The 27,987-nt window shown below is 44.8% G+C and overlaps 1 protein-coding gene and 1 pseudogene across 1 annotated transcript; both read right to left on the bottom strand.

The window, feature by feature from the left end:
• Nucleotides 1–108: 108 nt before the first annotated feature.
• On the bottom strand, nt 109–27,383 carry LOC115466298 (carbohydrate sulfotransferase 6-like). Its single transcript, XM_030197463.1, has 4 exons — nt 27,306–27,383; nt 27,146–27,166; nt 10,720–10,872; nt 109–1,270 (listed from the first exon to the last, which is right to left on the bottom strand). The coding sequence occupies exons 1-4, from the start codon at nt 27,309–27,311 to the stop codon at nt 119–121; spliced, it is 1,332 nt and encodes a 443-aa protein (XP_030053323.1). The 5' UTR covers nt 27,312–27,383; the 3' UTR covers nt 109–118.
• Nucleotides 27,351–27,987, bottom strand: part of LOC115464353 — a 20,063-nt pseudogene continuing 19,426 nt past the window's right edge.

Raw genomic sequence — 27,987 nt, 5'->3', positions numbered from 1 at the left:
AATTATGTCAACAAGTCTATCTGACCTTGAGCCAACATGGTACAAAAACGACTACAGTCTTGACCAAAGGATGATGTATTTTGCTCAGGAAATATGATCTGCAAAAAATTGTAACATTCTAATGGCCTTCCAGAAAGTTCTTTTGTGGTAGCACAAGTTCCAGCGACATGTCCTTCTGCTCCTTGATAGACCAGACAGGACGATAACCAAACACCTCCATATCCTGCTGGCAGAAATCTTGAACTTCCTTCACTTTCTGGAAACTTAGTTTATCCCTCCAGTGTTCAGCAATTCTCTTGGAGTCACCACTAATGGGCATCAAGCCTTTTATCTTTGGAGCTGTCTGATGGCTAATATTGTAGACCCAGGATTCCAGCTTGGAGGACATGATCAGACCCATAGCCTTGTACCACTGTTTGAGGTAAGCCAGTGGGTCCTTTACCAAGTCTTCAAAGCGCACCAAGAGGTAACGGTCTGTAGGGAAAGGGGGAGAGCTCTCTTTGGCAGCACTGTAAATCTTTACCTGGGCCTTACAAATCTCCTGCATCACGAGGCTGATATTAGGCTCCGAATTCTTGCTCTTACTTATGATTACATTGCTATCATTCAGTCCAACATATTGGCGAGAGGAGAAGATGGCCCGGGGGTCCCTCACTAGATGAATGATCTTCATGTTCAGTGTTGGGTCCCTGAGGAGTGGGTAAAGCACCTCTAGGTCCAGGAATCTCACGGCTTTCACTACTATGTGACTGTAGGTCCTGCATGCTTCTTCTAACTTTGTGAATAGGACTTGGTGGCAATCTTTGAAACATATCTGTCTGTCAATGATATCAGTGCGCTGGAAGGCATTGCAGGCTGGTGGGGAGCAGAGGGCACGGCTCTCAGGCCACATGAAAATATCAGACAGGAAATGATTCTGAGGCAAATAGGATTTCAGCTCTGCCATGTCACAGAGAAAGAGGGATCTGAGCAGATTCCTTGCAGATATTTGCAAAAGATGTGGGGATTCATTTGCTAACTTCTTCCATATGTGCCAGAATGGCTCCATCATGTAGAAGACCTCAGGGTTCTGATTGAAGAGCTGACCCACAAAGGAGGACCCAGATCTCCATGTGGAAAGAATGAGAAGTTGGGTTTTTAACTCCATTCTTTGAGATCTGTCAGTGGGGTGACATTTCCTTTGCGAATGTAACATCATAAGAGTACACACCAAAACCAGGAGGCACAGTCGGGAAACACGAACCCTCGGAATCATTGTCACTTCTTCAGGCTGTGAAAACAAAGAGAGACATGTCAACTGTGCATAAGACTTGTATCCATACAACTCAAGCATCTTCAGTATTCAGATTTGATGTGTTTTATGTATTTAATGATTTTGAATGTGTAACCCCCCCCCCCCCCCCCCCCCCGTTGTATGGGGTTACTGAGAAGATAGAGCCCTGGTAGAAGATCACTGGGGAGAGTATCCTGGAGGTCCCTGGGTCAGAAGTAAGCCCAGCCCAAGGGTACACGTTAGGAAATGAAATGCAGCAAGATGGTGCAGCAAAGCGGATGAGTGACATGGTGGGAGGAGTTAAGAGATAAAAGGTTTATCGTGCTCTTGCACATGGTCTTTTGGTTGTCCAAAATTCCCCTGCTAGAGACCAGGGTGGAGTAAAGGGGAGTCCTTGTTTAAGAACTGACAACCTGTGGAGGTGGGAAAAGGAGATAAGTTGTAGTTCAGATGGACAGAGACGGTCAGGAGCGCTGGAGAGTGGGTCAGGGAAGTCACGTTCAGGAGCTGGATATAGGATCTGGGGAGAGTTCCATCTTATGGGGAGCCAGGACATTCGAGTCTGAAACTACTACTACTACTACTACTACTTATCTGTACACAGGAACCACACAGCCCGTGTGGGGTGGCTTGTCATTTGGAAGGGATGGACAAGGAGAGGCGCTGTACAAAGTATATATATTGCTGATCTGTATTCTTGTAAATACTCTACCAAAATCATGTCAAGTTTATATTGGTCTGTTATCTATTTCACTGGTTTGAATTGTCTGAACTGCTGGTTGCAAAAGTTAATAAAAGTTCCAGTTAATTTTCATATAAACTGCAGGACTGTGGAGTGGTTTAATCCTGGAAAGTGCCTCGAGAACCAAGGGCTCTCGGGGGCCATTCTAACTAATTGTCAGCTTGCATCCCACTGGAGATTTGGAGCACAGACTGAGTTCCTGGGAGTAGAAGAGGGTCTCCGAACCCACTAACCACATCTTTTTCCCAGGTGGAGGCACCTTGCATCAACTGTGAGATGAAAGGGACTGAAGGAGACTGCCCAACGAGGGGGCTCCCTGCCCACTCGGACATTGGACCCCGGGCCCGAGGAAGCGCTGCGAAGGGGGCATTTCATATGTAATATTGTAGATCATGTGGTATAGAAATTTAGGAAATAAATAAATTAACCGGTGGCAGAATGTAGCCACACACAAATTTTCACAACTCTTATTCTGGTGAAGGTGATAGGAATCTGCAACAGGCACACTGAAAGGTATAGAAAGCCTAAGGAGATATCTAGCAAAGCTTGGGAAACAGTATAGATACATCCTAGGATACTGAGACAGCTCTGAGATGTTCCCAGCCAGTCAGGTTTTCAGGATATCCCCAATGCAGTGAAGGAAGTGCATGCAAATCTCTCTCATGAATATTCATGTTGGATATCCTGAAAACCTGACTGGCTTGGGTGCCTCCAGGACCAGGGTGGGAACCACTGCTCTAAAGGATGTATTTAAGAGATCCTTGGAGACAGGATAGATTCCATAGAATTGAGATGAGATGATGTGGTCCCTCTTCATAAAAGTGGTAACAGTGAAAATCTAATAAGCCTTTCTTCGATGGTGGGGAAAATCATGGAGATGCTGCTGAAGGAAAGGATAGTGAACCTTTGCTAGATCCAAGGCAACATGGGTTTACCAAAGTAAAATCATACCAAACAAATATGATTGATTTCTTTGACTAGGAGAGGCATAATCAAACAGCACCGGCAAAATAGATCGCCGGCGATCTATTGTGGCGGTGGGGCAACAGCTGGCCGGAATTATCGAAAAAGATGGCTGGCCATCTTTTGTTTCGATAATACGGTTGGAACCAGCCAAATGCCTTAGATTTAGCCGGGTTTGAGAAGGCCACTTTTGTTTTTCAGCGATAATGGAAGCTAAAAGCAGCCATCTCAACCCCGGCTACATCCAAGGCATTTGGTCATGGGAGGAGCCAGCATTTGTAGTGCACTGGTGCCCCTCAAATGCCAGGACACCAACCGGGCACCCTAGGGGGCACTTCTAAACATTTTTTTTAAATACACAAATAGCTCCCAGGTGCATAGCTCCCTTACCTTGGGTGCTAAGCCCCCCCCCCCCAAAATCCTCCCCAAACCCCACTCCCCATAACTCTACACCATTACCATAGCTCTTATGGGTGAAGGAGGGCACCTACATATGGATACAATGGATTTTGGGGGGGGGGGGGTTAGAGGGCTCAACACTTACCACCAGAAGTGTAACAGGTAGGGGGGGATGGGCCTGGGTCCGCCTACCTGAAGTCCACTGCAACCAACAAAAACTGTTCCAGGGGCCTGCATACTGCTGTCAGGGAGCTGGGTATGACATTTGAGGCTGGCATACAGGCTTACAAAAAAGGTTTTTATTTTTATTTTTTTAGTGTGGGAGGGGGTTGGTTACCACTGGGGGAGTATGAGGAGGTCATCCCCCATTCCCTCCGGTGGTCATCTGGTGAGTTGGGGCACCTTTTTGAGGCTTGGTCCTGAAAATAAAAGGACCAAGTAAACCCGGCGAAATACTGATTAACACCGCTTTTTTTTTCCATTATCCGTGAAAGTCGGCCATCTGGTAACCACGCCCATGCCTGCCCATGTCCCGCCTTCACTACGCCACCAACACGCCCCCTTGAACTTTCATCGGCTCAGCGACGGGAAAGCGGCGATGGTGTCAAAAAAGAGGGTTTCGATTATACCGATTTCGCCGCTTTTGAGAGATCGCCGGCCATCTCCCGATTTATGTCGGAAGATGACCGGCGATCTCTTTCGAAAATAAGCCTGTAGGTAACCAGAGAACTAATCAAGGGTATGCATTGGATATGGTCTAATTAGATTCCAGCAAAGCCTTTGATACTGTTCCTCTTAGGAGTCCCAAGATTGTGAAATGGATTAAGAATTGCTTGACTGACAGATGACAGAGGGGGCAGTAAATGGAATTCACTCAGAAAAAAGAAAGGTAAGTAGGGGTGTGCCTTATGGATCAGTTCTGGGATCGATTTTGTTCAATGTCTTTGTGAGCGATATTGTTGAAGGGTTAGGAAACCTGTGCTTTTTTGCGAACGACACAAAGATTTGCATCAGAGAGGACACCTTGAAGGGAGTAGACCACATGAGAAGTGATCTACAAAAATTAGAAACTAAAGCTTAGCCACCTTTGGTTTGACAATATCCTAGAAATAAGCAGTGGATTTTCCCCAAGTTCATATTAATAATGGCTCATGGACTTCTCTTTTAGAAATTATCCAAAGCTTTTTAAAACCCTGCTAAGTTTAAGTGCTTTTACCAAGGGCATTTTTTACTAAAGCGCGCTCACGTTTTTAGGGCGCGCTACATGTTAGAGATGCCCATAGGAATTTATACGGTATCAAAATTCTATTTTAATGGAGGGGGTTCCTCATATACAATTTTTTATTATTACCCAACTCTCAATATATCTTATCACTTTGTTTCTACAATCTTAACGGGATGTTTAGAGGTAGGAGTACATGCCCACCATAAAAAGTGCCTGGCTCATGTTATAGCCTGAATGATGGTGACATGGTTATCTGATAGATCCGAAAACAAAAAGTGGGGAGAATGAACGAGGATACCAATTAGTTTGTTTATTCACATAAAAAATGATGTAATTCACATTAAAAATGACCCGACACGGCCGTGTTTCGGCTCAAAGGCCTGCCTCAGGGGTCTTTAAAACCTAAATAAAACAATAAAACAAATAAATGATTTTGTTACAGATATATCATGGATATAATATAATGGATACAACAACAGACAATAGCTTAATATACAGCATGAATAGACAAGCAAACAAACAAAAAATTGTCAATAACTAAATCTAAAAACATAACTTTGAGTGGTAAAAGTATAACATGTGTGAGAAATATATAAAAATATTTTGCCAAATGTTTTACCAAATATGGATTATTGAAACGCATGAATTGTACATTGAATGATACATCAATCAAACATTGTGTCTATGTACAAATTACAATAAAATTTAAAAATATTTAAAAATGTGTGAAATGTATATAATTAAAAGATGTATGATTAAAATATATATATTTAAATGAATTAATATAAGAATATTCGTGCATTTATAATAAGAATTAAATATTCGATGAAAATGAACAAAATCTTATATATTTATCACAACAAACTTCAATTACTACAAATTAGCACATAAATATGGTGGATTAACCAAACTTGTCTATTCATGCTGTATATTAAGCTATTGTCTGTTGTTGTATCCATTATATTATGTCCATGATATATCTGTAACAAAATCATTTATTTGTTTTATTGTTTTATTTAGGTTTTAAAGACCCCTGAGGCAGGCCTTTGGGCTGAAACACGGCCGTGTCGGGTCATTTTTAATGTGAATTACGTCATTTTTTTATGTGAATAAACAAACTAATTGGTATCCTCGTTCATTCTCCTCACTTTTTGTTTTCATATCGCACGGTTCCGTGAGGATTTTACCTCCTTTTGTTTTATATCTGATAGATCCTACATCTAAACATCCTGTTAAGATTGTAGAAACAAGGTGATAAGATATATTGGGAGTAGGGTAATAATAAAAAATTGCATAGGAATGCATTGGCATCTCTAACATTTAGCGCGCCCACAATTTTAGCGCGTGCTAAAAACGTCAGCACGCCTTAGTAAAAGACCCTACATGTTTTCTGGCAATGAATTCCAGAGTTTTACTTACACGTTGAGTGAAGAAATATTTTTTCCATTTTATTTTAAATTTACGACTTTGTAGTTTCATTGTGTGCCCCCTAGTCCTAGTAGTTTTGGAAAGAGCAAAGATGCGATTCATGTCTACCTATTCCACTCCACTCAGTATTTTATAGACCTCTGTCATATCTACCCTCAGCCATCTCTTCTCGAAGCTGAACAGCCCTAGCTTTTCTTCCTTTAGCCTTGCCTCTCGTGAAAGCAGTGACCCAAATCAGTGCACTGGCACTTCTGCTCTTTTGAATGAGAGAACAGGCTTCAAGTGTGAGAGCACCACAGCTCTAATCATAGGAAGGGAAGAGATGAATTGAGGGACATTCTGGTTTTTGAATGTGGCAGAAGACAAATGACCCTAAAGATTTCTGGGGAGGAACCAGTTCCAACAGCTGCAGCATGCATGCACTGATTTATCGTAACATAGCGATTAAAGAAAACTGCACTTTTCAACTGCCCTCCCCTTTCATTTCCTAATCATGGACACAAAGAAATTCAACACAAATACAGATAAGCAGACAAACAGAGTGGAGTAGTGGCCTAGTGGTTAGAGCACCAGTCTTACAATCTAGAGGTGGCCGCTTCAAATCCCACTGCTGTTCCTTGTGATCTTGGGCAAGTCACTTAACCCTCCATTGCCTCAGGTACAAACTTAGATTGTGCGCCCTCCTGGGACAGAGAAATATCCAGAGTACCTGAATGTAACTCACCTTGAGCTACTACTGAAAAAAGTGTGAGCAAAATCTAAATAAATAAACACTCACATACCAATATACAGATAACAATGCATATATAGATGTACTCAAACATGCACACCCATGAAACAGATACACCCAGGGGGTTTGGGAAGAATTCCATGAACCATACTCTGCATGCTTTACCCACTTGTTTAATAGTTTGTGGTGTAGAATCTTGATTTCTTGCAGCTTCTCCCAATAATATCAAAGGGTCCCTGAGCTCAACTGAGCCCCTGGTAATTGTTTTCTTGTAGAGTCCAACCCACCCCACAAGCTGTTTTTCTAGAGAGGCCTCATTCCATGTAACTTCTTTCCATTTAATTTGCTCTACCTCGATTAATTTTGCATATAATCTATTTAAATCTTACCAGGCTTTCTTTTGTTTAATTCTAAGCCTCTTACTTCTCTTTGTCTATATGTCATGTCAGTAATGCTGCTAGCCGCTGAATTTATAATAGAAATTAAGTGCCCAACCTAATCATTCTTTTCTACAGTCCCACCCACCCTATTAACTGTTTCTTATGTGGACTCGGGTAAAGCTGCCCTTCTATTAATCCTACCTCTAGTCCATAGACTAATTTTGTTTTCACTGTTTAAACTAAAAGAATCTCATTTGGCTTTGCTTAAATGACTTTTCAGTCAGTGTTGTGTAGATTGTGAGCTCCAGAGAGCAGGGACTGTCCGTAATGGTGGGGGGGGGGGGGGGGGGGGGGGGGGGGGGGGGGAGAAATTCTATATATGGTGCCTAAAAAATTGACGCTGAAAAAAAACATGCTTAGCAGTATGCCATAAACCTTGCCTAAAGTTAGAAGCAGTTCAAAGAATACTCCTAACGCCTGTCCCCATGACTAAAATTTAGGAACGGCCATTTACATGAACTAAAACCTGGTGTAAATGCCCTCGCCTAACTTAGGCGCAAATCAGGCGTATTCTATAGCACTGCGCATAAATTTACAAAGTGGTCATGCAGCAGGTAGCAGTAAGGGCTTCCGCTGTAACCAGGCAGTGCGCGGTGATGCCCAATTACCGCTGGGTTAGCACCGTGCATTAAACATTTTTTCCAGCATGCCGGAAATGGCGCACACTGGAGCCGGTGGCCGCGTTGGGCCAGCGGTAGTTCCAAAATAGAGTGCTGTAAGCCCACGTTGGGCTTACTGATGCTTTGTAAAAGGACCCCTTAGCTGGTTAAATGCTGCCTAATATTTGTGGTTAGCCCCGACCAAGCAATTAATTTTATTTATTTATTTGTTACATTTGTACCCCACATTTTCCCACCTATTTGCAGGCTCAATGTGGCTTACATAGTACCGTACAGGCGTTCGCCAGTCGGTTGATAACAAATACAGGTTATATTGCAGTCAAAATGAGGTAGGTGTGTATCAGGCACCATGAGGATGGGAGGGATGAAGGTTGTATATTGTCCAGTACGATCATAGTTGTGTTGTGTTGTGTTGCTGGGTGTGGGGATTTACGTTGGATCGGTGGGGTAGGCCTTTTTGAAGAGGGTGGTTTTTAATGATTTCCTGAAGTTCAGATGGTCATGGATTATTTTCACAGCTTTAGGGAGTCCATTCCATAGTTGTGCGCTTAGGTAGGAGAAGCTGGATGCATAAATTTAACTGGTCAGCGTTTTGAATATTGGATCCACTATCTTTAACATAAATTTCAATTCACCAAGATATACCAGAACCCAGGCATAAATCTATTTTTTGACTCACATTCTTCCATTTGTTTATTAATCTTTATTTTTGTTTCTCGTCTTTTGATACATATTAACTTTTCTCAGATTGAAAAAAAGCCTTTTGGGTGGTTGCAGAGACCATACCTAGCAATACTGAACACAAAAATGTTATAGAAATTCGATTAAAATTCCCTGAGGCTCTGGAATTTTATCCACGAAACGTTGGCCATCTTCAGGAGGGCCATGTCGGCTGTTTGAACGAGTCTGTGCTCGTCATATTGAAATTTGAGACTATGTGCTGAGATGTAAATTGAAGATGATTTTTTTTTTGTATAATTAAACAATAGCATTGAATCCAGAAGGTTTTTTGAGCCAATGATAGATGATTACCATGGCAAAAAAAGAGTAAAACTTTTTTTTGGTTTGTTTTGCCTAAAATGGTTCCGAGATTTTTTCCTTCTGAGAAAAATTAATGCGTATGAAAAAAATATAAAAGAGACAAAAGAAAAATAATAAATAAATGAAAGAATATGAGGTAAAAATAAAATAGGTTTAGGCCTGGATTCTGGTAAACCTTGGTAAAGTGAAGTTTATATTCCATCAAACGCCTATAGTTAGTACAATCTACAGCCATACGACTATTTCATAATAACTGCCCTTTCAACTACATTATTCCACTCCTTCACTCTGAACTATGGTTGCCTCTCTCTTCGCACGTTCATTTCAAACTCTAGTGCACAAAATTCATAACACACCCTCATAAAAATCTTTGTCCAACAATACTAACCATAAGGTTTGCTCCCATGGTTAGATTCAATATTTTCCGTGGCGTTTATTTGCTCCTGCGATTAAGTTTAATAATCTTATGGTTAGTATTGTTGGACACAGATTTTTATGAGGGTGTGCTCTGAATTTTCTGCATTTACCCCACTGTTTACAAAGCCATGCTAGTGGCTGCCGGTGCGGTAATGCTGACACAGCCCATCAGGGCCCTGTGTACTAAGGTGAGCTAGCGTTTTCAGCGCATGCTCACACTAGAGAAAATATATGGGTGCGCTAAAAACGCTAGCGCACCTACAGTACAGCTTAGTAAACAGGGCCCTCACTTTGAATGGGCTGTGTCGGCTTTGCTTATGGCTAGTACGACTTTGTAAACAGGGGGGGTAAATTTGTGTTTTATTTTATAGGAGACTGACCTTGAAACAGCCGCATGGCGAGACATGAATTCATGTCAGTGTTAAGGTGTGGCATGAAGGAGTGGCCTAGTGGTTAGAACACCAGCCTTGCAATCCAGAGGTGGCCTGTTCAAATCCCACTGCTGCTCCTTGTGATCTTGGGTAAGTCACTTAACCCTCTATTGCCTCAGGTACAAACTTAGATTGTGAGCCCTCCTGGGACAGAGAAATATCCAGAGTACCTGAATGTAACTCACCTTGAGCTACTACTGAAAAAGGTGTGAGCAAAATCTAAATAAATAAGGTCTCCTGCTTGGCTTTTATACTAAATGAAAAACAGAAGAAAGAAAATAAAGATAGGTACAATGCTTTAAAGTTACTATGCTATAAGTGGGATCGATTTAGATTTGAAGTTCGTCCAATTGCCGTTCAGCCTTGCTGGGTTGAGCAATCTACTCGGACAGATCCAACAATACTATTCATGCCTTATTAAGGGGCTCATTTACTAAGCAGAGTAGGCACCTACGTGCACCAAACGTGCGTCAATTCGGAGTTATCGCGTGGCCCAGGCGGTCATTTTTTTACGTGCGTCCACTACTCGCGCTAGAAAATAATTTTTATTTTATGGCGTGCAGCGGAAACTGGGCGGTAATCGTCATTCTACACACATAGATGATTACCGCACGGTTACCACGTGAGGCCTTATAGCTAAGTCAGCGGGTGGCGGTAAAGTCTCGGAGCCAAAATGGATGTGCGTCAATTTTTATTTTGCCACACGTCCATTTTCGGCATAAATTTTTTTTAAAAGGCCTTTTTTTGCAGGCATGCTGAAAAACGGATCTGTGCACGCCGAAAACACGCACCTACACTAGCGCAGCCCATTTTTCAGCGCACCTCAGTAAAAGGACCCTTAAGTAATTGCTCTGAGAAAGTTTCTTTGTGATTTTCTAAAAACTCAACATGTCTTGGAATTATTACACAATATATGGACTAAGCAGGTGAATTTTCCAGCTTCTGTTCCCCCCCTCCTCCGGTCAATGCCCCCTTTCACCCCTACCTTCCCTCTCCCTTGTGTTACTCACCTGGATTCCAGCAACAGAAGCAGAACTTCCTTTCTCCTGCACAGACTCAGGCGTATGGTGATTTGGGCAAAGCCCAGTCACATTTCTGTGAACAAAACACCCATCTGGATGCCCCGTAACCCTTTGAAGCCTGGCAGTGGTCGAAGTGCCAACCTAGAATGAAAAACAATCAAGGACAAAACATCCCAAACAGGAATAAAAAAACAGGCACTGTGAATGCTAAGGTGTTAAACTTTCTCCAAGGTGCTGCTGCCTTACCCTCCTCTCTGTCTGTTTCAATAGGGGTTTTATTTTATGTTTGTGAAATCGTACAATGGCACAAAGTACATCCTGGAGGGGGTTCAGGAACCGAAATGTAAAAATAAAAGTTCCTTCTGCTTCACGGTTCAGATATTTTCAAAGCTACATAATCCACGTGTACTTCATGACGTATCACATTATCCTTTTAAGCTTCACGTCCTCCTGAGTTTATTCTTGAATCTCCTTGTTATTTAAAAAGAATAAGAAAGTCTGAAGTTTCCTTATTAAAACACTAAACACTAAAATGTACCTGGCTCAACAGCACAAAAAAGCTTCCACGGTAAAACATGTGGGGGAAAAAAACCCAAAAGAGGTGGAAGTGAAATGTTCCAAGATGAATCAGACAAAAAGATGAAGTCTTGACCCAGGATTCTTCATGCTTGTGGCGGGTCAAGAATGTACATCGATTTGATTTAATACCAAAGAATAAAGACTTTTTAGAAGCTTGGACTTCATTTTTTGTCTGATTCATCTTGGAACATTTCACTGCCACCTCTTTTGTTTTTTCCTGTCTTAATGGAAACAGGAATTGGGTTACCATATGTCCGGTTTTACCCGGACATGTCCTCTTTTTGAGGACACCGCTGGACATCTGGGCGGGTTTTTCCAGCCTGCCCGTTTGTCCAGGTTTGTGGACAAGCAGGCAGGCTGGCTGGTAAGCTAAGGCAGGCACTGCCGGGCCTCAGGGTGTCCTCCCCTCCCCTACCTTATCGTGGTGGTCTAGTGGCCTCTTTGGGGCAGGAAAGGACCCCACTCTTCCATGATACAGCCTATTAAAAAAGGAGGTCTTTTACAAAGACACGCTAGCATTTCTAGCTCACGGTAAAAATCTGCTGGTGATAAACGTTGAGATGCCCAAAGGAATATAATGTAATGTAAAAGGACCCCCATAGTGTTTCTGAATAAATGAAACCTTTTTACTTTAATCTGGTGCTTGTACTGTATCTTTTTTCACGATACCCCGAGAACTTAATTTATCTGAGGCAGCCGCTTAATTGGAGCAAAATACTAAAGTCCCGGAATTTTACTTAACTCCACCTGATACACTGCCTCAACCCAAAGAGAGCAGTGTATGATATCATAATTAAAAACTCATTACTTCCTGTTGGCATTTCGGGTCCTGTTTACTAAGCCATGCTGTAGGCGCGCTAGTGTTTTTAGCACATGCTAATGCTAGGGACACCCATAGGAATATATGGGTGTCTCTAACGTTAGCGCACGCCTTAGTAAAAAGCATCCTTAGTCATATCTATAATATTTAGCTAAAATGTTCAACTTCAGGTTTGCTGCACTATTTCCCATCCCCCATCTTTCTTTACTGTCAGCCTCATGAAGGAATTTCTGGTGGGTCACAGACTCTGATGGGGCCTCCTGTTGCTAGGGCAACTCGGCTGCCTGGTATAACTTGTTACAAATGTAATTTACTGAGAAGAGGTGTGGCAAGGACATCAATTGCAAGCCTCCAGCACATATGAAGGAACCAATTACAAGTCTCCAGCACATATGCAGCACCTATGATTGGTCCAGGGTAGAGGAGAAGTGAATGCTCACCACAGCCTATAAAATGACTCTGCAGACAAAGAAACTCTGAAAACTAGTCGTGTTAGTAAGAGAGTTTCATACCTTTCCCATGGCCTATTTTTTCCCAAAGGGGGGGGGGGGGGAAGAATACAAAATAATTCTCTATAGCTAAAAATCTTTCTTTCTTCCTTTCTTTCTCTTCTTTCCTATTGTTAGACTCTGTTCTGTAAAACTACTAATGCCAAGAGCCAATAGTATTTCTTGTGCTGTTAGTGAGAAATAAAGATTCCTTTTCTTCTTCTAACTTAGCCTGAGTTTTTTTTATAAGAATAGCAATCAAACGCAGCCTAATACAGTCTGCTCATTAATTACTACAAGATGCTGCCTGGATAGTTCTCCAAAGTTCTCTCCCGATCTGAAAACAATTAGGAGCCAGTAATTCCTATGCTCCAAAGTTCTCTGCCGATCTCTACACGATCCCGGTGTTTCATCATTGCGTCTTCAGGAGATCAAAAAATGTGTCCTTATTACTTTAGGTTTGAGTTTAAACTATCTTTGGAGCAGACTAGATGGAAACTCCCGCTCAGAAGCAAAACTCAAACCTAAAGTAATAAGGAGACATCATTGTCTGAACTTCTGAAGACGTCATGGTGAAACATCGGACCGTGTAAAGATTGGCAGAGAACTTTGGAGAATAGGAATTACTGGCTCCTAATTGTTTTGAGATCAGGATTTATCTTTACATATGGATCGAAGTCAGAACTGGGAATGTGAGTGATTGCAGCAGTGATTGTGGATATTGCACGTTTGACTTGGAATGTTGGGTAGTAGTTTGAATCAGCAGGAATTGGTGATGCATCATCGTAATGATTCTTCAAGCAATGACGTTTTTTTTTAAACAATTGGGCTGCAGCATCTTCACTTCTGCAGTTCAGACTTTGGATTCTAGATTTTGGATACTTTTATTTGGCATGTTTATGCCATTTCACTAAGACTTTTTTTGATTAATTGATCACAATAAGTTTTTATGGTGGTCCTGTATCACAACTACACAGCAGCTGAATCATCTATGAGCTCCTCAATCAGATAAGTGGCATTTATTTATATCTAAATAATTTTAAGCCATTTTGATGGTGCAATGATTGAGTGAGGGGTTATCAGCTTTATAATTCTTTGAGTTGCATCAGCTGAGACCACCGTTAGAAACTGAGCACCAAGTTATCATGCTATTACATATACATAGTAACATAGTACATGACGGCAGAAAAAGACCTGTACGGTCCATCCAGTCTGCCCAACAAGACAACTCATATGTGCTACTTTTTGTGTATACCCTACTTTGATTTGTACCTGTGCTCTTCAGTCTGCCCAGCACTATCCCTGCCTCCCACCACCGGCTCTGGCACAGACCATATAAGTCTGCCCAGCACTATCCCCGCATCCCAACCACCAGCCCCGCCTCCCGATCTCGACTAAGCTCCTGAGGATCCATTCCTTCTGCACGGGATTCCTTTATGCTTATCCCACGCCTGTTTGAATTCCGTTACCATTTTCATTTCCACCACCTCCTGCAGGAGGGTATTCCAAGCATCCACTACTCTCTCCGTGAAAAAATACTTCCTGACATTTTTCTTGAGTCTGCCCCCCTTCAATCTCATTTCATGTCCTCTCATTCTACCGCCTTCGCATCTCCTGAAAAGGTTCGTTTGTGGATTAATACCTTTCAAATATTTGAACGTCTGTATCATATCACCCCTGTTTCTCCTTTCCTCCAGAGTATACATGTTTAGCTCAGCAAGTCTCTCCTCATACGTCTTGTAATGCAAATCCCATACCATTCTCTTAGCTTTTCTTTGCGCCGCTTCAATTCTTTTTACATCCTTAGCAAGATACGGCCTCCAAAACTGAACACAATACTCCAGGTGGGGCCCTACCAACAACTTATACGGGGGCATCAACACCCCCTTTCTTCTGCTGGTCACACCTCTCTCTATACAGCCTAACAACCTTCTAGCTACAGCTACCGCCTTGTCACACTGTTTCGTCGCCTTCAGGTCCTCAGATACTATCACCCCAAGATCCCTCTCCCCGTCTGTACCTATCAGACTCTCCCCCGCCTAACACATATGTCTCCCGTGGATTTCTATTCCCTAAGTGCAACACTTTGCATTTCTTCGCATTGAATTTTAATTGCCATACCTTAGACCATTCTTCTAGCTTCCTCAGATCCTTTTTCATGTTTTCCACTCCCTCCCAGGTGTCCACTCTGTTACAGATCTTAGTATCATCCGCAAATAGGCAAACTTTACCTTCTAACTCTTCGGCAATGTCACTCACAAATATATTGAACAGAATTGGCCCCAGCACCGATCCCTGAGGCATAGGCACCGACTCCGTGGGTGCTGTGGGTGCTCGAGCACCCTCAATGTTTTCACCCGCCCAGGCAGGGGCGGGGGGCGCCGCTTACCCTTCCGATGTCGCAGCACCGTACCACCTACGCAGCGTCAGTGAAAGCGCTGCCCGCTAGTCTTCCCTTCGCTTCGCTCGTTCGTTCCCTGTCAGTGTCCCGCCCTCGCGGAAATGATGTCAGAAGAAGGCGGGACACTGACAGGGAACGAACGAACCAGCGAAGGGAAGGCTAGGGGGCAGCACTTTCACTGACGCTGCGCAGGCTCAGCTGCTGCGACGGAGGTAAATTTAAAATATTTAAAGAAGAGGGGCGGGTAGGGCAGATGGACATGGGAGCGGGAGGGCAGGGGAGAGCGAAGCATTGATGGATGGATGGATCTGGATGGGAGGAGAGGGCAGGGCCCAGGGAGAGTGGAGAAATTGCTGTACAGGGAGGGAAGGGAGGAGAATTGCTTGAGATGGATGGATGGAGGTGGGCAGGGGACAGAGGAGCACGGATGGATGTGGATTGGAGGACAGGGCCCAGGGAGAGAGGAGAAATTGCTTGATATGGCTGGATGGAGGTGGGCAGGGGACAGAGGAGCATGGATGGGAGAACAGGGCCCAGGGAGAGAGGAGAAATTGCTTGATATGGCTGGATGGAGGTGGGCAGGGGACAGAGGAGCATGGATGGGAGGACAGGGCCCAGGGAGAGAGGAGAAATTGCTTGATATGGCTGGATGGAGGTGGGCAGGGGACAGAGGAGCACGGATGGACATGGATTGGAGGAGAGGGCCCAGGGAGAGAGGAGAAATTGCTTGATATGGCTGGATGGAGGTGGGCAGGGGACAGAGGAGCACGGATGGACATGGATTGGAGGACAGGGCCCAGGGAGAGAGGAGAAATTGCTTGATATGGCTGGATGGAGGTGGGCAGGGGACAGAGGAGCATGGATGGGAGGACAGGGCCCAGGGAGAGAGGAGAAATTGCTTGATATGGCTGGATGGAGGTGGGCATGGGACAGAGGAGCACGGATGGACATGGATTGGAGGAGAGGGCCCAGGGAGAGAGGAGAAATTGCTTGATATGGCTGGATGGAGGTGGGCAGGGGACAGAGGAGCATGGATGGACATGGCTTGGAGGAGAGGGCCCAGGGAGAGAGGAGAAATTGCTTGATATGGCTGGATGGAGGTGGGCAGGGAACAGAGGAGCATGGATGGGAGGACAGGGCCCAGGGAGAGAGTAGAAATTGCTTGATATGGCTGGACGGAGGTGGGCAGGGGACAGAGGAGCACAGATGGACATGGATGAGAGGACAGGGCCCAGGGAGAGAGGAGAAATTGCTTGATATGGCTGGATGGAGGTGGGCAGGGGACAGAGGAGCACAGATGGACATGGATGGGAGGACAGGGCCCAGGGAGAGAGGAGAAATTGCTTGATGTGGAGAGGAGGGCAGGGGAGAGAGGAGAATTGCTGGATATGGATGGATGGAAGAGGACAAGGGAGAGAGGAGGACCCAGCTTTTACTTATGGATATAGAGCAAGAAATGAAGAAGAAAGGAGGAAAGTAAAGAAATAAATGGAAATGAAGCCATGGAAACGGAGTTAAGAGGACAGATAGCAGCAGAATCAGATACTGGGCCAGCATAATCAGAAAAACAAAGTCACCAGACAAAGGTAGAAAAAATCATTTTATTTTCATGTTAGTGTTTGTAATATGTCCACTTTGAGAATTTACATCTGCTACATCTGCTGTCTTATTTTGCAATGTATAGCAATGTGTTTCTTTCTGTTTGTCTGGTATTGTGCTGCATGCAGGGTCTAACTTCTTAGGATTTCAGGTTAATTTTTGAAGAATTTGAAGAGGGGCTATCTCTGTTCTGCATGTGTGACTGAAGGCCAAGTGTCTGAATAGGGATCTGTTTGTTAGATTCTGAGATTTTGCTAACACATTGTTTTTCAGAGTTGGCAAGACTGTCTGTTCTCATAATTCATGCTCTGTATGCTAATTTGGTTTGTGTCATTTAGAGTATAATGGAGCTGTAACAGCTTACAGAAACTATTTATAATGAAAACAAAAAAGAAACAAGTTATTTTTCTTCTTTACTGGTGTAATATTTTCAATGACGCCATGGCTGGTAAAAGGGGTGTGACTACTGTGATCCCACCCCTGGATGGGTAGGGGCACCGACTAATAGGCTGCAAGAGGGTGCCAGAAATCCTAGGACCAGCTCTGCACCCGCCGGAAGTCGGAAGTTCCCTTCCCAGCCAGCCCACCTGCCCGGTGCCCGCCCTCTTCTCCTTCAGTTCTCTGCCGGTCCGTTCTCGCCTTCCTGCGTGCCGCCCAGAATTTTAAAACTCATCTTACCTCGGGGTCCCAGCGGCAGCAGTGAAAGGCGAGCAGGCTCGACGCTTCAGCCTTCCCTTCTCTCTCAGCTCTGGTCCCGCTCTCATTTTCTGTTTCCGCAAGGGCGTGACCAGAGCTGAGAGAGAAGGGAAGGCTGAAGCACCAAGCCTGCTCGCCTTTCACTGCTGCCACGGGGACCTCGAGGTAAGATGAATTTTAAAATTCTGGGCGGCATGCAGGAAGGCGAGGATGGACCGGCGGAGGACTGTTTTGGGAGAAGAGATCAGGCTGGGGTTGGGACTGGCATTCGGAGGAGGGGGGCAGCGAGGGGGAGGGAGGGGGCGGGGGAATGCGCCACCTGTTAAAAAAAAAATTCAGCACCCCCAATCATTTTGAAAAGTTGGCTCCTATGCCCTGAGGCACTCCACTACTCACCTTTCCCTCCTCCGAGCGAATTCCATTCACCATCACCCTCTGGCTTCTGCCCGTCAACCAGTTCCTAATCCAGTTCACCACTTCGGGTCCTATCTTCAGCCCATCCAGTTTATTTAAGAGCCTCCTGTAGGAAACCGTGTCAAAAGCTTTGCTGAAATCTAAGTAGATTACATCCATAGCTCGTCCCTGATTCAATTCTCCTGTCACCCAATCAAAGAACTCAATGAGATTCGTTTGGCACGATTTCCCTTTGGTAAAACCATGTTGTCTCGGATCTTGCAACTTATTGGCTTCCAGGAAATTCACTATCCTTTCCTTCAGCATCGCTTCCATTACTTTTCCAATAACCGAAGTGAGGCTTACTGGCCTGTAGTTTCCAGCTTCTTCCCTATCACCACTTTTGTGAAGAGGGACCACATCCGCCGTTCTCCAGTCCCTCGGAACCTCTCCCATCTGCAAGGATATATTAAACAAATGTTTAAGAGGACCCGCCAAAACCTCTCTGAGCTCCCTCAATATCCTGGGGTGGATCCCGTCCGGTCCCATGGCTTTGTCCACCTTTAGCTTGTCAAGTTGTTGACACATACTCTCTTCCGTGAACGGTGCTCTATCCACTTCATTCTCATTTGTACTTTTTCCAGTCCATCTCGGTCCTTCTCCAGGATTTTCTTCTGTGAAAACAGAACAAAAGTATCTATTTAGCAAATTTGCTTTTTCTTCATCATTATCCATATAGCGGTTCGCAGCATCTTTCAGTCTCACAATTCCCTTTTTAGTCATTCTCCTTTCACTAATATACCTGAAGAAATTTTTGTCACCACTTCTTACATTTCTAGCCATTTGTTCTTCCGCTTGCGCTTTTGCCAGACGTATCTCTCTCTTGGCTTCTTTCAGTTTCATCCGGTATGCCTCCTTGTGTTTATTATGTATTATTTTTCTAACTTAAAGTTATGCATAATATTTAGGTCATGTTTCTTTATATATATGTGTGTGTGTGTGTCTATATATATATATATTTTTTTTTTAACAATGCACTTGATTTCTTCACAGGGTCGCCGAGCAGGGGGGCAGGGGGGGCAAAATTCCCTGGGCCTGGGCCTCCAAGGAGGGCCCGATGCCGGGATGTCTCTCTCTCTCTCCTGCTCCGGATAGGACCTGAGTGATCATGTCCCAACAGGAGTAGGAGAGAGAAAACTCTGGCGCCGCAGCTGGGCCCCCCATGGAGGCTGGGGAGGCCCCGGAGGAGCACCTCCAGTGCTGCTCTTCTGCCCAGCTGAGGGGATGTTTTTCCTCTCAGGCACGCATGCTTGGTTTTGAAACCGAGCATGCCCTGAGAGGAAAAGCAGCTGCAGGGGCAGGCAGACCAGCGCTGGAGGAAGGCATCTTCTGCTGGCAGGGCCTTGGGATCCCCGCCAGCCAACAAGGTATTTCAATTGGGCAGCGATCTGGCGGGGGGGGGGGGCAACGGTGATGATTGGGGGGGCGGCTGTGATCCGGGGGGCGGCGGCCCCAGGCCCGGTTCAGTCTTTCGGCAGCTCTGTCTCTTCATAAAATACAACTAAATTTGCTACAAGGAAGAGAAAATAATAATAATAGACCTCATTTATGATATAATATTTGGTTTATTCCAGTATCCTACTAAGGGCATGCAAGAATAGTTAGAACGCACATGACTCATCCACAAGAGCACTCCTTATATAGTTACACGCTGGAACAGTTAGGCGCAAAGTTACTGAATATTACCTAAGCATACTTATGCATGTAATTGCCATTTCGCTCCCATTTTGGCCTATAACTGCCATTTTAGCATGGAACGCATATGGCAAATTGGTGTCTAAAGTTTGGCACACTAAATAGAATTTGGACATAATATATTATTTTTATTTACTTATAAGATCTATAACCCGTATATTTGAAGGGCATCATGGCAGGGTAAAAAGATTAATTTTATTTCTTTACTTGATGTTTTTTTTATATACCACCTTTCTGTGGTACAATCAAAGCGCTTTACACGTTGCATTCAGGCACTTTTTCTCTGTCCCCAGTGGGATCACAGTCTAAGATTAAACGCTGACCGTTGCTGGCTAAATTAGCCCTGGAAATTCAGCGCTGGGCCATATCCGAGTCCTGCCACTGAATATCCAAGGCTAATTACAAGTGGCCAGGCTGCCAGAGCTTATCTGGGTCCCGGCCAATATTCAGTCGGGGCCTGCATAACAGGGGCGTAGCCAGACCGGTGGGAGGGGGGGTCCAGAGCCCGAAGTGAGGGGGCACATTTTAGCCCCCCCCTCAGCGCCGCTGAACCCCCGCCACTTTTGACCCCCCCCTCCCCGGCACCCCTCCCCTGTCCCTTTCAACCCCCTCCTCGCGCAACCGCCAATTTCCAATCCTCCCCTGCCACCGCCAGGTACCTTTGCTGGCGTTGGTCCCCAACCCCCACCAGCCGAAGTCCCCTTTCAGCACCGGTCTCCGAGTCCGGCACGTTCACTGATCTGGATTCTGTTTCTGTGAGTCCTGACGTCCTGCATGTTCCTATGTGCAGGACGTCAGGACTCACAGAAACAGAATCCAGATCAGCAATGCGCCGGAAACCGGCGCTGAAGAGGACTTCAGCTGGCGGGGGTTGGGGACCCCCACCAGCAAAGGTACCTGATGGCAGCGGCGGAGGAGGGTTGGTGGTGGGAGGGGGGGGTCGAATGTGGCAGGGGAAGGTCAGCGGCAGGGGAGGTGAAAGCAGGGGGGCCAGGGCTAAATCTGCGGGGGCCCATGCCCCCACCTAGCTACGCCCCTGCTGCATAAGACAGTTATGCAGGCCCCAGCTGAGTACTGGCCAGGAGTTGCATAAAAAAATTATTTCAGATTTCCTCCCCCCCCCCCCCCCCCCCCCCCCCCCCCTGACAGTCCATAAGCCCCCTCCTAACCCACCTAGATCTGGAAATGAGATCACAGATTGTATATAATGAACCTGAACATCACAGCTCACAAGTAACACTGTCTAATTCTTCTTATCCAGATCTGAAAAATCAACTCCCAGATTATATATCAGACCCCTGAGCCTGGCTTTCTCATTCCCAGTCTGGCACTGGTCGGATTCTCAGAGCTCCAGCATTTTTACCTCCTTTGTTGAGACAAGGATTGAAATATGGCCGGAGTTTCTCAGTGAAAGTGTAGAGATGAGATTTATTATCTGCATTGTAAAATGAGACCTTTCCTGCCTGGTAGTCCAGAAAATACCAACTGCCCAGGGTCTCACACAGGGGGAGCAGGGTCCCAGGGGAGGTGCAGGCCAAGTAGTCCTCTCCATCATCCAGTATCACTCTCCAGTATCCATCCTCAGGTGTAATTGTCATTTCCCCTTTCCTGCTCACAGAATCTTTACAAACCCCCAATCGCCAGTTAGTCTTGTCTCCCACATCCACCTCCCAGTAATGTCTCTCTGAGGTGAAGCTCTCACACCCCAGGATACTGACATAACGATCAAATCTCTGGGGATTGTCCAACAGCTTCTGTCATGTGTCTCCGTATCTGACACTTTTCTGATCCTCAGACAGGATGAGACTGAGATGAGCAGTTTCAGGATCCAGAGTCACATTCACTGCAGGGAGGAGACACATTAATAAACATGAACACAGATTTCTCATTGGCTCCTCAGACACCCACAACCAACCTTCATTGGACAGTTCCTCAGTCACTCAGGGTCAGTGAGCTTCAGGCCCTAATTGCGGATCCACCTTACACAAAGTTTCATCATAACAGAGTCGTTCTCTGTATGCGTCCTAAGTTCCTTCCTAAGGTGGTGTCACAGTTCCTTCATAATCAGTCAATTGTCCTTGCAACATTTTTTTCCAAACCTCTTGCCCATCCTGGTGAAAGCGCACTGCGCACCTTGGACTGCAAGCTAACCTCAGCCTTCTACTGGAGCGGACTAAAGCCCATGGACAGTCCACTTACCTTTTTGTTTCTTTTGACCCAAACAGGATGGGCACAGCCATTGGTAAACATACTTTATCCGATTGGTTAGCAGTTTGCATCTCCTTTACTTACATCCAGACTGGGCTGACTCTTGAAGTTCATGTCACACAGCTTACATGTCAGAGCCATGGCAGTGTCGGTAGCCCACTTGAGATCAGCCTCCATTGAGGAGCTGTGCAGAGCTGCGACACGGCCTTCAGTCCACAAGTTCACATCTCGCTATTGTCTTGAACAGAACACCTGGTGTGACAGCCGTTTTAATCAGACAATTATGCAGAATTTGTCTGGCGTCTTGAATCCAACTCCTCCTTCCCATGCCCTTTTGTTTCTGTTCCAGGCCGCAACTTCACGTTGGCCTTTCTGTTGCAAGCTCCTATTGACAATTGTTGTTTTCAGTGGCCTGGTACCTAGGGAGTCCCATTCGTGGTAATCAGTTATCTTGCTTGTCCTCGGGGAAAGCAAAGTTACTCACCTGTAGCAGGTGTTCCCCAAGGACAGCAGGACACGTGGAGGGGCAGAATCGAAAGGGGTGCCCAAGTTTTCCTGAGGACGTCCTCGCAGGACATCCCGGCGAAGGGGCGGGGAAACCCGTATTATCGAAACCAGATGGGCGGCCATCTTTCGTTTGGATAATACGATCGGGGACACCCAAATCATGAAATTTAGGTCGACCTTAGAGATGGTCGTCCTTAGAGATGGTCATCCCCGATTTTCGGCAATAATGGAAACTGAGGACACCCATCTCAAAAACGACCAAATCCAAGCCATTTGGTCATGGGAGGAGCCAGCATTCGTAGTGTACTGGTCCCCCTGACATGCCAGGACACCAACCGGGCACCCTAGAGGGCACTGCAGTGGACTTCACAAATTGCTCCCAGGGGCATAGCTCCCTTACCTTGTGTGCTGAGCCCCCCAAAACCCACTCCCCACAACTGTACACCACTACCATAGCCCTTAGGGATGAAGGGGGGCACCTAGATGTGGATACAGTGGGTTTGTGGTGGGTTTTGGAGGGCTCACATTTACCACCACAAGTATAACAGGTAGGGGAGGAATGGGCCTGGGTCTGCCTGCCTGAAGTCCACTGCAACCAACAAAAACTGCTCCAGGGACCTGCATACTGCTGTGATGGAGCTGGGTATGACATTTGATGCTGGCATAGAGGCTGGCAAAAAATATTTAAAAAGTGTTTTTTTAGGGTGGGAGGAGGTTGGTAACCACTGGGGGAGTAAGAGGAGGTCATCCCCGATTCCCTCCGGTGGTCATCTGGTCAGTTCGGGCACCTTTTTGAGGCTTGGTAGTAACAAAAATGGACCAAGTAAAGTCGCCCAAGTGCTCGTCAGGGATGCTCTTCTTTTTTCCATTATCGGTTGAGGATGCCCATGTGTTAGGCACGCCCCCATGAACTTTGGTCGTCTCCACGATGGAAAGCAGTTGAGGATGCCCAAAATCGGCTTTCGATTATGCCAATTTGGGCGACCCTGGGAGAAGGATGCCCATCTCCCGATTTGTGTCGAAAGATGGGTGCCCTTCTCTTTCGAAAATAAGCCTGATAGTAACATAGTAATATAGTAAATGACGGCAGATAAAGACCTGTACGGTCCATCCTGCCTGCCCAACAAGATACTCATTCTACATGGCAGTGGCGTACCAATCTATTTAGTCACAATCAGAGCACAGACCGTAGAAGTCTGCCCGGCTCCCATTTTGTTTCCCAATTACCGGCGTCGCCACCCAATCTCCGCTAAGCTTCTGAGGATCCATTCCTTCTAAACAGGATTCCTTTGTGTTTATCCCACGCATATTTGAATTCCATTACAGTTTTTATCTCCACCACCTCCTGCGGGAGGGCATTCCACATATCCACTGTAACCAGGGTCCTCTAAGTGCAGCCAAGGATAGAACAAACTCCTCCAGCCACAGGCTCCCAGTACAGTCAATAAATAAATGTCCACCAGCAACTTCAATCTTAAGGAATTTATTCCATGCAGGTTTCTAGTAGACCTGATACACAGTTCCAACAGCAGCATTCACCTTCAATCTTAAGCACATATAAGCCACCTGAAAGTGTGTGGCAAATAGTCCCCTTTAAGCAGTAGGCTATCAGCACATATCAGGATTCAATACAGACTCACAGTCAGCTCCAGTCTGGGCTCTTTATCCAGGGCACAATAACAGTGGTTCCATTCCAAATAAAAGCAGTTCATTCAGTTCATCATCACAGTTAAACCACAAAGCAGCAGTTTTTACTCTCTTTACCTTCATAATGAGTTCCATACTTTAGAGACTTCTCATACCCAAGGGATTCCACCCCGCATCTGCTTCACTGGTAGATTCAATACTTTAGGGACCTCTATTACCCAAGGGTTTTCAGCCTGCACAACTTTAGGGACTTCTCTTACCCAAGGATTTTCAGCCTGCATCTGCTTCACTCTAACTTCTTCCCTCCCTCTCTCTTGGGAGTGGAGTCCTTCCCACCTGCCTAATCAATTCCTGCCTTCCCCCACACCCATACCAGCTGAGTTAAGCATTAGACTAATGATGAGCTCCTGCACACAGGGTTTCCTATCTCTCTTTCCCCCCTAGTGGCAGCCGATCTACATGTCCTGCCAGCTTACACCCATGTCTTCCCCTACTGCAGCTAGGAGTCCAGTCCGGGTTCTTCATCTCACCCTCTGGCTCCTTGCCTGCAATGCCTTCTGGGACTTGTATTTCAGACTGAAACTGCCTTAACCCAACTATCCTGGATGTGATTCTATCACACCACCACCCTCCCTAGATTACCAGGTCCATCCCACCTTCCCTAGGAGTTGAATTCTCTATGCATTCTATCTCGCGACAAATCAACAAATGCTGAAGTTGACATGCAGCTAAGGCTGAATATTGTCTGCTATACGTTAAGCCCCTCAGAGTGAAGTCGGAACTACAGCCAGTAAGATACAATGACAGTAGTTCTCTGCAAACTGGACTGTGTTTATCAGATAATGTAACTGACTGTACTTAGGAATAGTCAGCTAACTGGCTTTCAAAAAGTATGCGATCTTTACCATGCTTGGAAGCTTCAGAATAAAAGGGACAATGGTGGTAGCTGACAGACAGTGGCATACCAAGGGGGGAGGGCGTCTGTTCCGGGTGCACGCCGCTGGGGGGGTGGCGTGCGCCTGTCGGCTCCGCTCGTTCCATGCTCCCTCTGCCCCGGAACAGGTTATTTCCTGTTCCGGGGCAGAGGGAGCATGGAACGAGCAAAGCCAACAGGCGCGCGGCACCCCCCCAGCAGGTAAAAATGCACCCGGGGGGGGGGTGTCCTTTCGCCAGGGGGGGTGTCACACTACACCTGAGGGGGGGGGGCGCATCGGCGATCTGCCCCGGGTGTCAGCCACCCTAGGAAAGTCACTACTGACAGAACGGACGCTATTCTTTGAGACCACTGACTATACCTTAATGGGTTATGGGGACCTTTTACTAAGCCACGGTAGGCTCTACGCGCATTCAGCACATGCCCAAATGAGACTACCGCCAGGCTAGTGCACCCTCCTGGTGGTAATTTCAGATTTGGTGTGTGCCCATAACACGTGGATGAATTATTTATTTATTTCCTCCTACTCGCACCCGTTCCGGCGGTAACTGGCACTTGGTGTGCGCCAACCGGTCACCACATGTGTAGCACGTGAGCCTTTACCACTAGATCAATGGGTTGTGTTAAGGGCTCAGGCCTGTTTTGGGCGTGTGCTGGTTTTTACCGCAGGCCCTTTTCCCGTCCCATTAAAAAAAAGCCCTTTTTTGTAGATGCGGTAAAAACTAGCCCGGTGCACACCCAATACATACGCCTATGCTACCACAGGCCACTTTTACTGCTGCTAAGAAAAAGGGTTCCTATATTTGTTCAAGTCACCTCGGCTGCATTATTGGGGGGAGGGGTTGTTTTAGTTTTCTTACTTTTTATTTTTTAATTTGAATTTGCAGAAAGTATTTATTTGCACTCTCTAAATGGCCTGCAACTTTGGAAAGAGTCTCTTCCAAATCTATCATCGAATTAAGTTGCTGATATATGATTCTCAACGTGTGGAGATTTTTCTTCAATGGAGGAAAAAGGCTCAGATGCTCTGCTAAATGATTACTTATGTAATGATAAAGGGATTGGGACGACTTCCCTATGAGGAAAGGCTAAAGCGGCCAGGGCTCTTCAGCTTGGAGAAAAGGCGGCTGACGGAAATATGATAGAGGTCTATAAAATAATGAGTGGATTTGAACGGGTAAATATGAAGCGTCTGTTTATGCTTTCCAAAAATACTAGGACTACGGGGGATGCAATGAAGCTGCAATGTCGTAAATTTAAAACGAATCGGAAAAACGTTTTCTTCACTCAACGTGTAATTAAACTCTGGAATTCGTTGCCAGAGAATGTGGTAAAGGCGGTTAGCTTAGTGGAGTTTTAAAAAGGTTTGGACGGCTTCCTAAAGGAAAAGTCCATAGACCATTATTAAATGGACTTGGAGAAAATCCACTGTTTCAGGGATAAGCAGCATAAAATGTTTTGTACTTTTTTGGGGATCCTGCCAGGTATTTGTGACCTGGATTGGCCACTGTTGGAAACAGGATGCTGGGCTTGATGGACCTTTGGTCTTTCCCAGTATGCTAACTTTAGCAGACCTATGCCAACAATAAAGAAATAACGCTAAGTAACTTTAAATTATAGTATCTTGAAAGTGAATTATAGATACGACTGTATAAAGTTAGTTACAAAAAAATATTAACAAATAAACAGCAACATATAAAAAAAGAAAGAAAACAATAAATAGTGGAGGTTGGAGGTTTTTAAAGGCTGATGAGGAAGCCCGCCTGGCACAAAAGTAACTTACAAAAGTAATCTTTAGCCGAGCATCTGAAGCCTTTTTCTTCCATTGAAGAAAAATCTTCACACGTTGAGAATCATATATTAGCAACTTAATTTGATGAAAGTATTTATGCAAGAAATATGAAAAAGAAAAAGACTAAATCCAAAGGCAATAATGCAAACAGAACAGAAAACAATCAATATAACCATAATGAAGGTTAAAGTCCACTTCATGAAGAGAGAATGTGAGTAATTACATCAAATAAAGAAAATATAGATTGATCTTTGGTTTATACTATACACTTTTAATATTATATATATATATATATACTTCAGTCCTATATCCTTTTTAAGAAACATTTGAAAACCCTTTTGTTTCAGAAATATGTATCCCACACTAATTACTGATCTACTATTTTTTCTTAAATACTAAATTTATTATTATGCGCCTTCTTCCCAGTTAAATGAAACTGGCTTCTTAAAAAGTTGTAACCCGCTTAGAACTGCAAGGTAATAGCTGGATAGAAAACCAATTTACCATTAGCATTACCTAAAAGAAACGCTAGTAGAGACACACTTCAAAAAAAAAGATTTTTAAATATGAAACAATACAACTGATAAATTCTTACCCAATTCAGTAGAAAGTTTTCCTGAAAAACAGAATGAAAAATTAAAATTAAGATATGACAAAAAAATAATTACTTGAGCAATACTGACTGATTATACACAGTATCAGTATCTAATTTATTTCTTTGCTAATGAATTACAGTCTTATGAATGGATCTTTACCTTCATGTCTCCTGAGCATTTTCTTCACAATAAAATATTGCCTAGGGAACATCAGATGGAAACAGATTTTCATTTCAGTACAAACAGACTCTGGTCTTGGAAACTCCTCTGAATGACACCTAAAAGTAAAGACAAGTTTATCCTGGGAGATGTCCATCCCCAGCTCAAGAGTCCCTGGGGACAGAGAGGTGTTATTTGTAAAGATTTTATTGTGTAGGTATTTTGGAAACCGCCTTGAATTGTAAGACAGTGCGGTCTACAATTTTTTTTAAATACTTAAAATAATAAATAAGGAAGGAGAGATACCCTTGTTACCTGACGTAACTACAAACAGGACTTAACCCAGAGAAAGAAAAAAAGAGAACACATTCTCAAACCATGCTGAATTAATTTAGTGCTAGTAATAATTTAGGGGACCTTTTACTAAGCTGTGTAGGCGCCTACGCGAATCCAACGTGCACCAAATTGAAACTATCACCTGGCTACCGTGTGGCAGGGTGGACGCACGCCCAAAACACGCGGTAGAAAATATTTTCTGTTTTCTACCACGTGGCGCTTACCCAACGGTAATCGGCAGTTTACGCGTGCTGGCCGCTTACCGCCTGGTTAGGGCATGAGATCTCACCGCTAAATCAGTGGGTGGCGATAAGGTCTCAGGCTAAAAATGGACACGCGCTGGTTT

Source organism: Microcaecilia unicolor, chromosome 3 (genome assembly GCF_901765095.1).
Source record: "Microcaecilia unicolor chromosome 3, aMicUni1.1, whole genome shotgun sequence".
In the NCBI taxonomy this organism is placed as follows: Eukaryota; Metazoa; Chordata; class Amphibia; order Gymnophiona; family Siphonopidae; genus Microcaecilia; species Microcaecilia unicolor.
The sequence above is the reverse complement of the archived record's forward strand: the minus strand, read 5'-3'. Positions and strand labels throughout refer to the sequence as shown.

What these genes read in the sequence shown, in the direction of transcription:
- LOC115466298 (XM_030197463.1), bottom strand. An exon ending in AAAACTTTCTACTGAATTGG is followed by an intron (nt 10,873 to 27,145) that starts GTAAGAATTTAT and finishes TTTTCATTCTAG; the next exon opens with GTTGGCACTTCGACCACTGC. An exon ending in CTTCTGTTGCTGGAATCCAG is followed by an intron (nt 1,271 to 10,719) that starts GTGAGTAACACA and finishes TTGTTTTCACAG; the next exon opens with CCTGAAGAAGTGACAATGAT.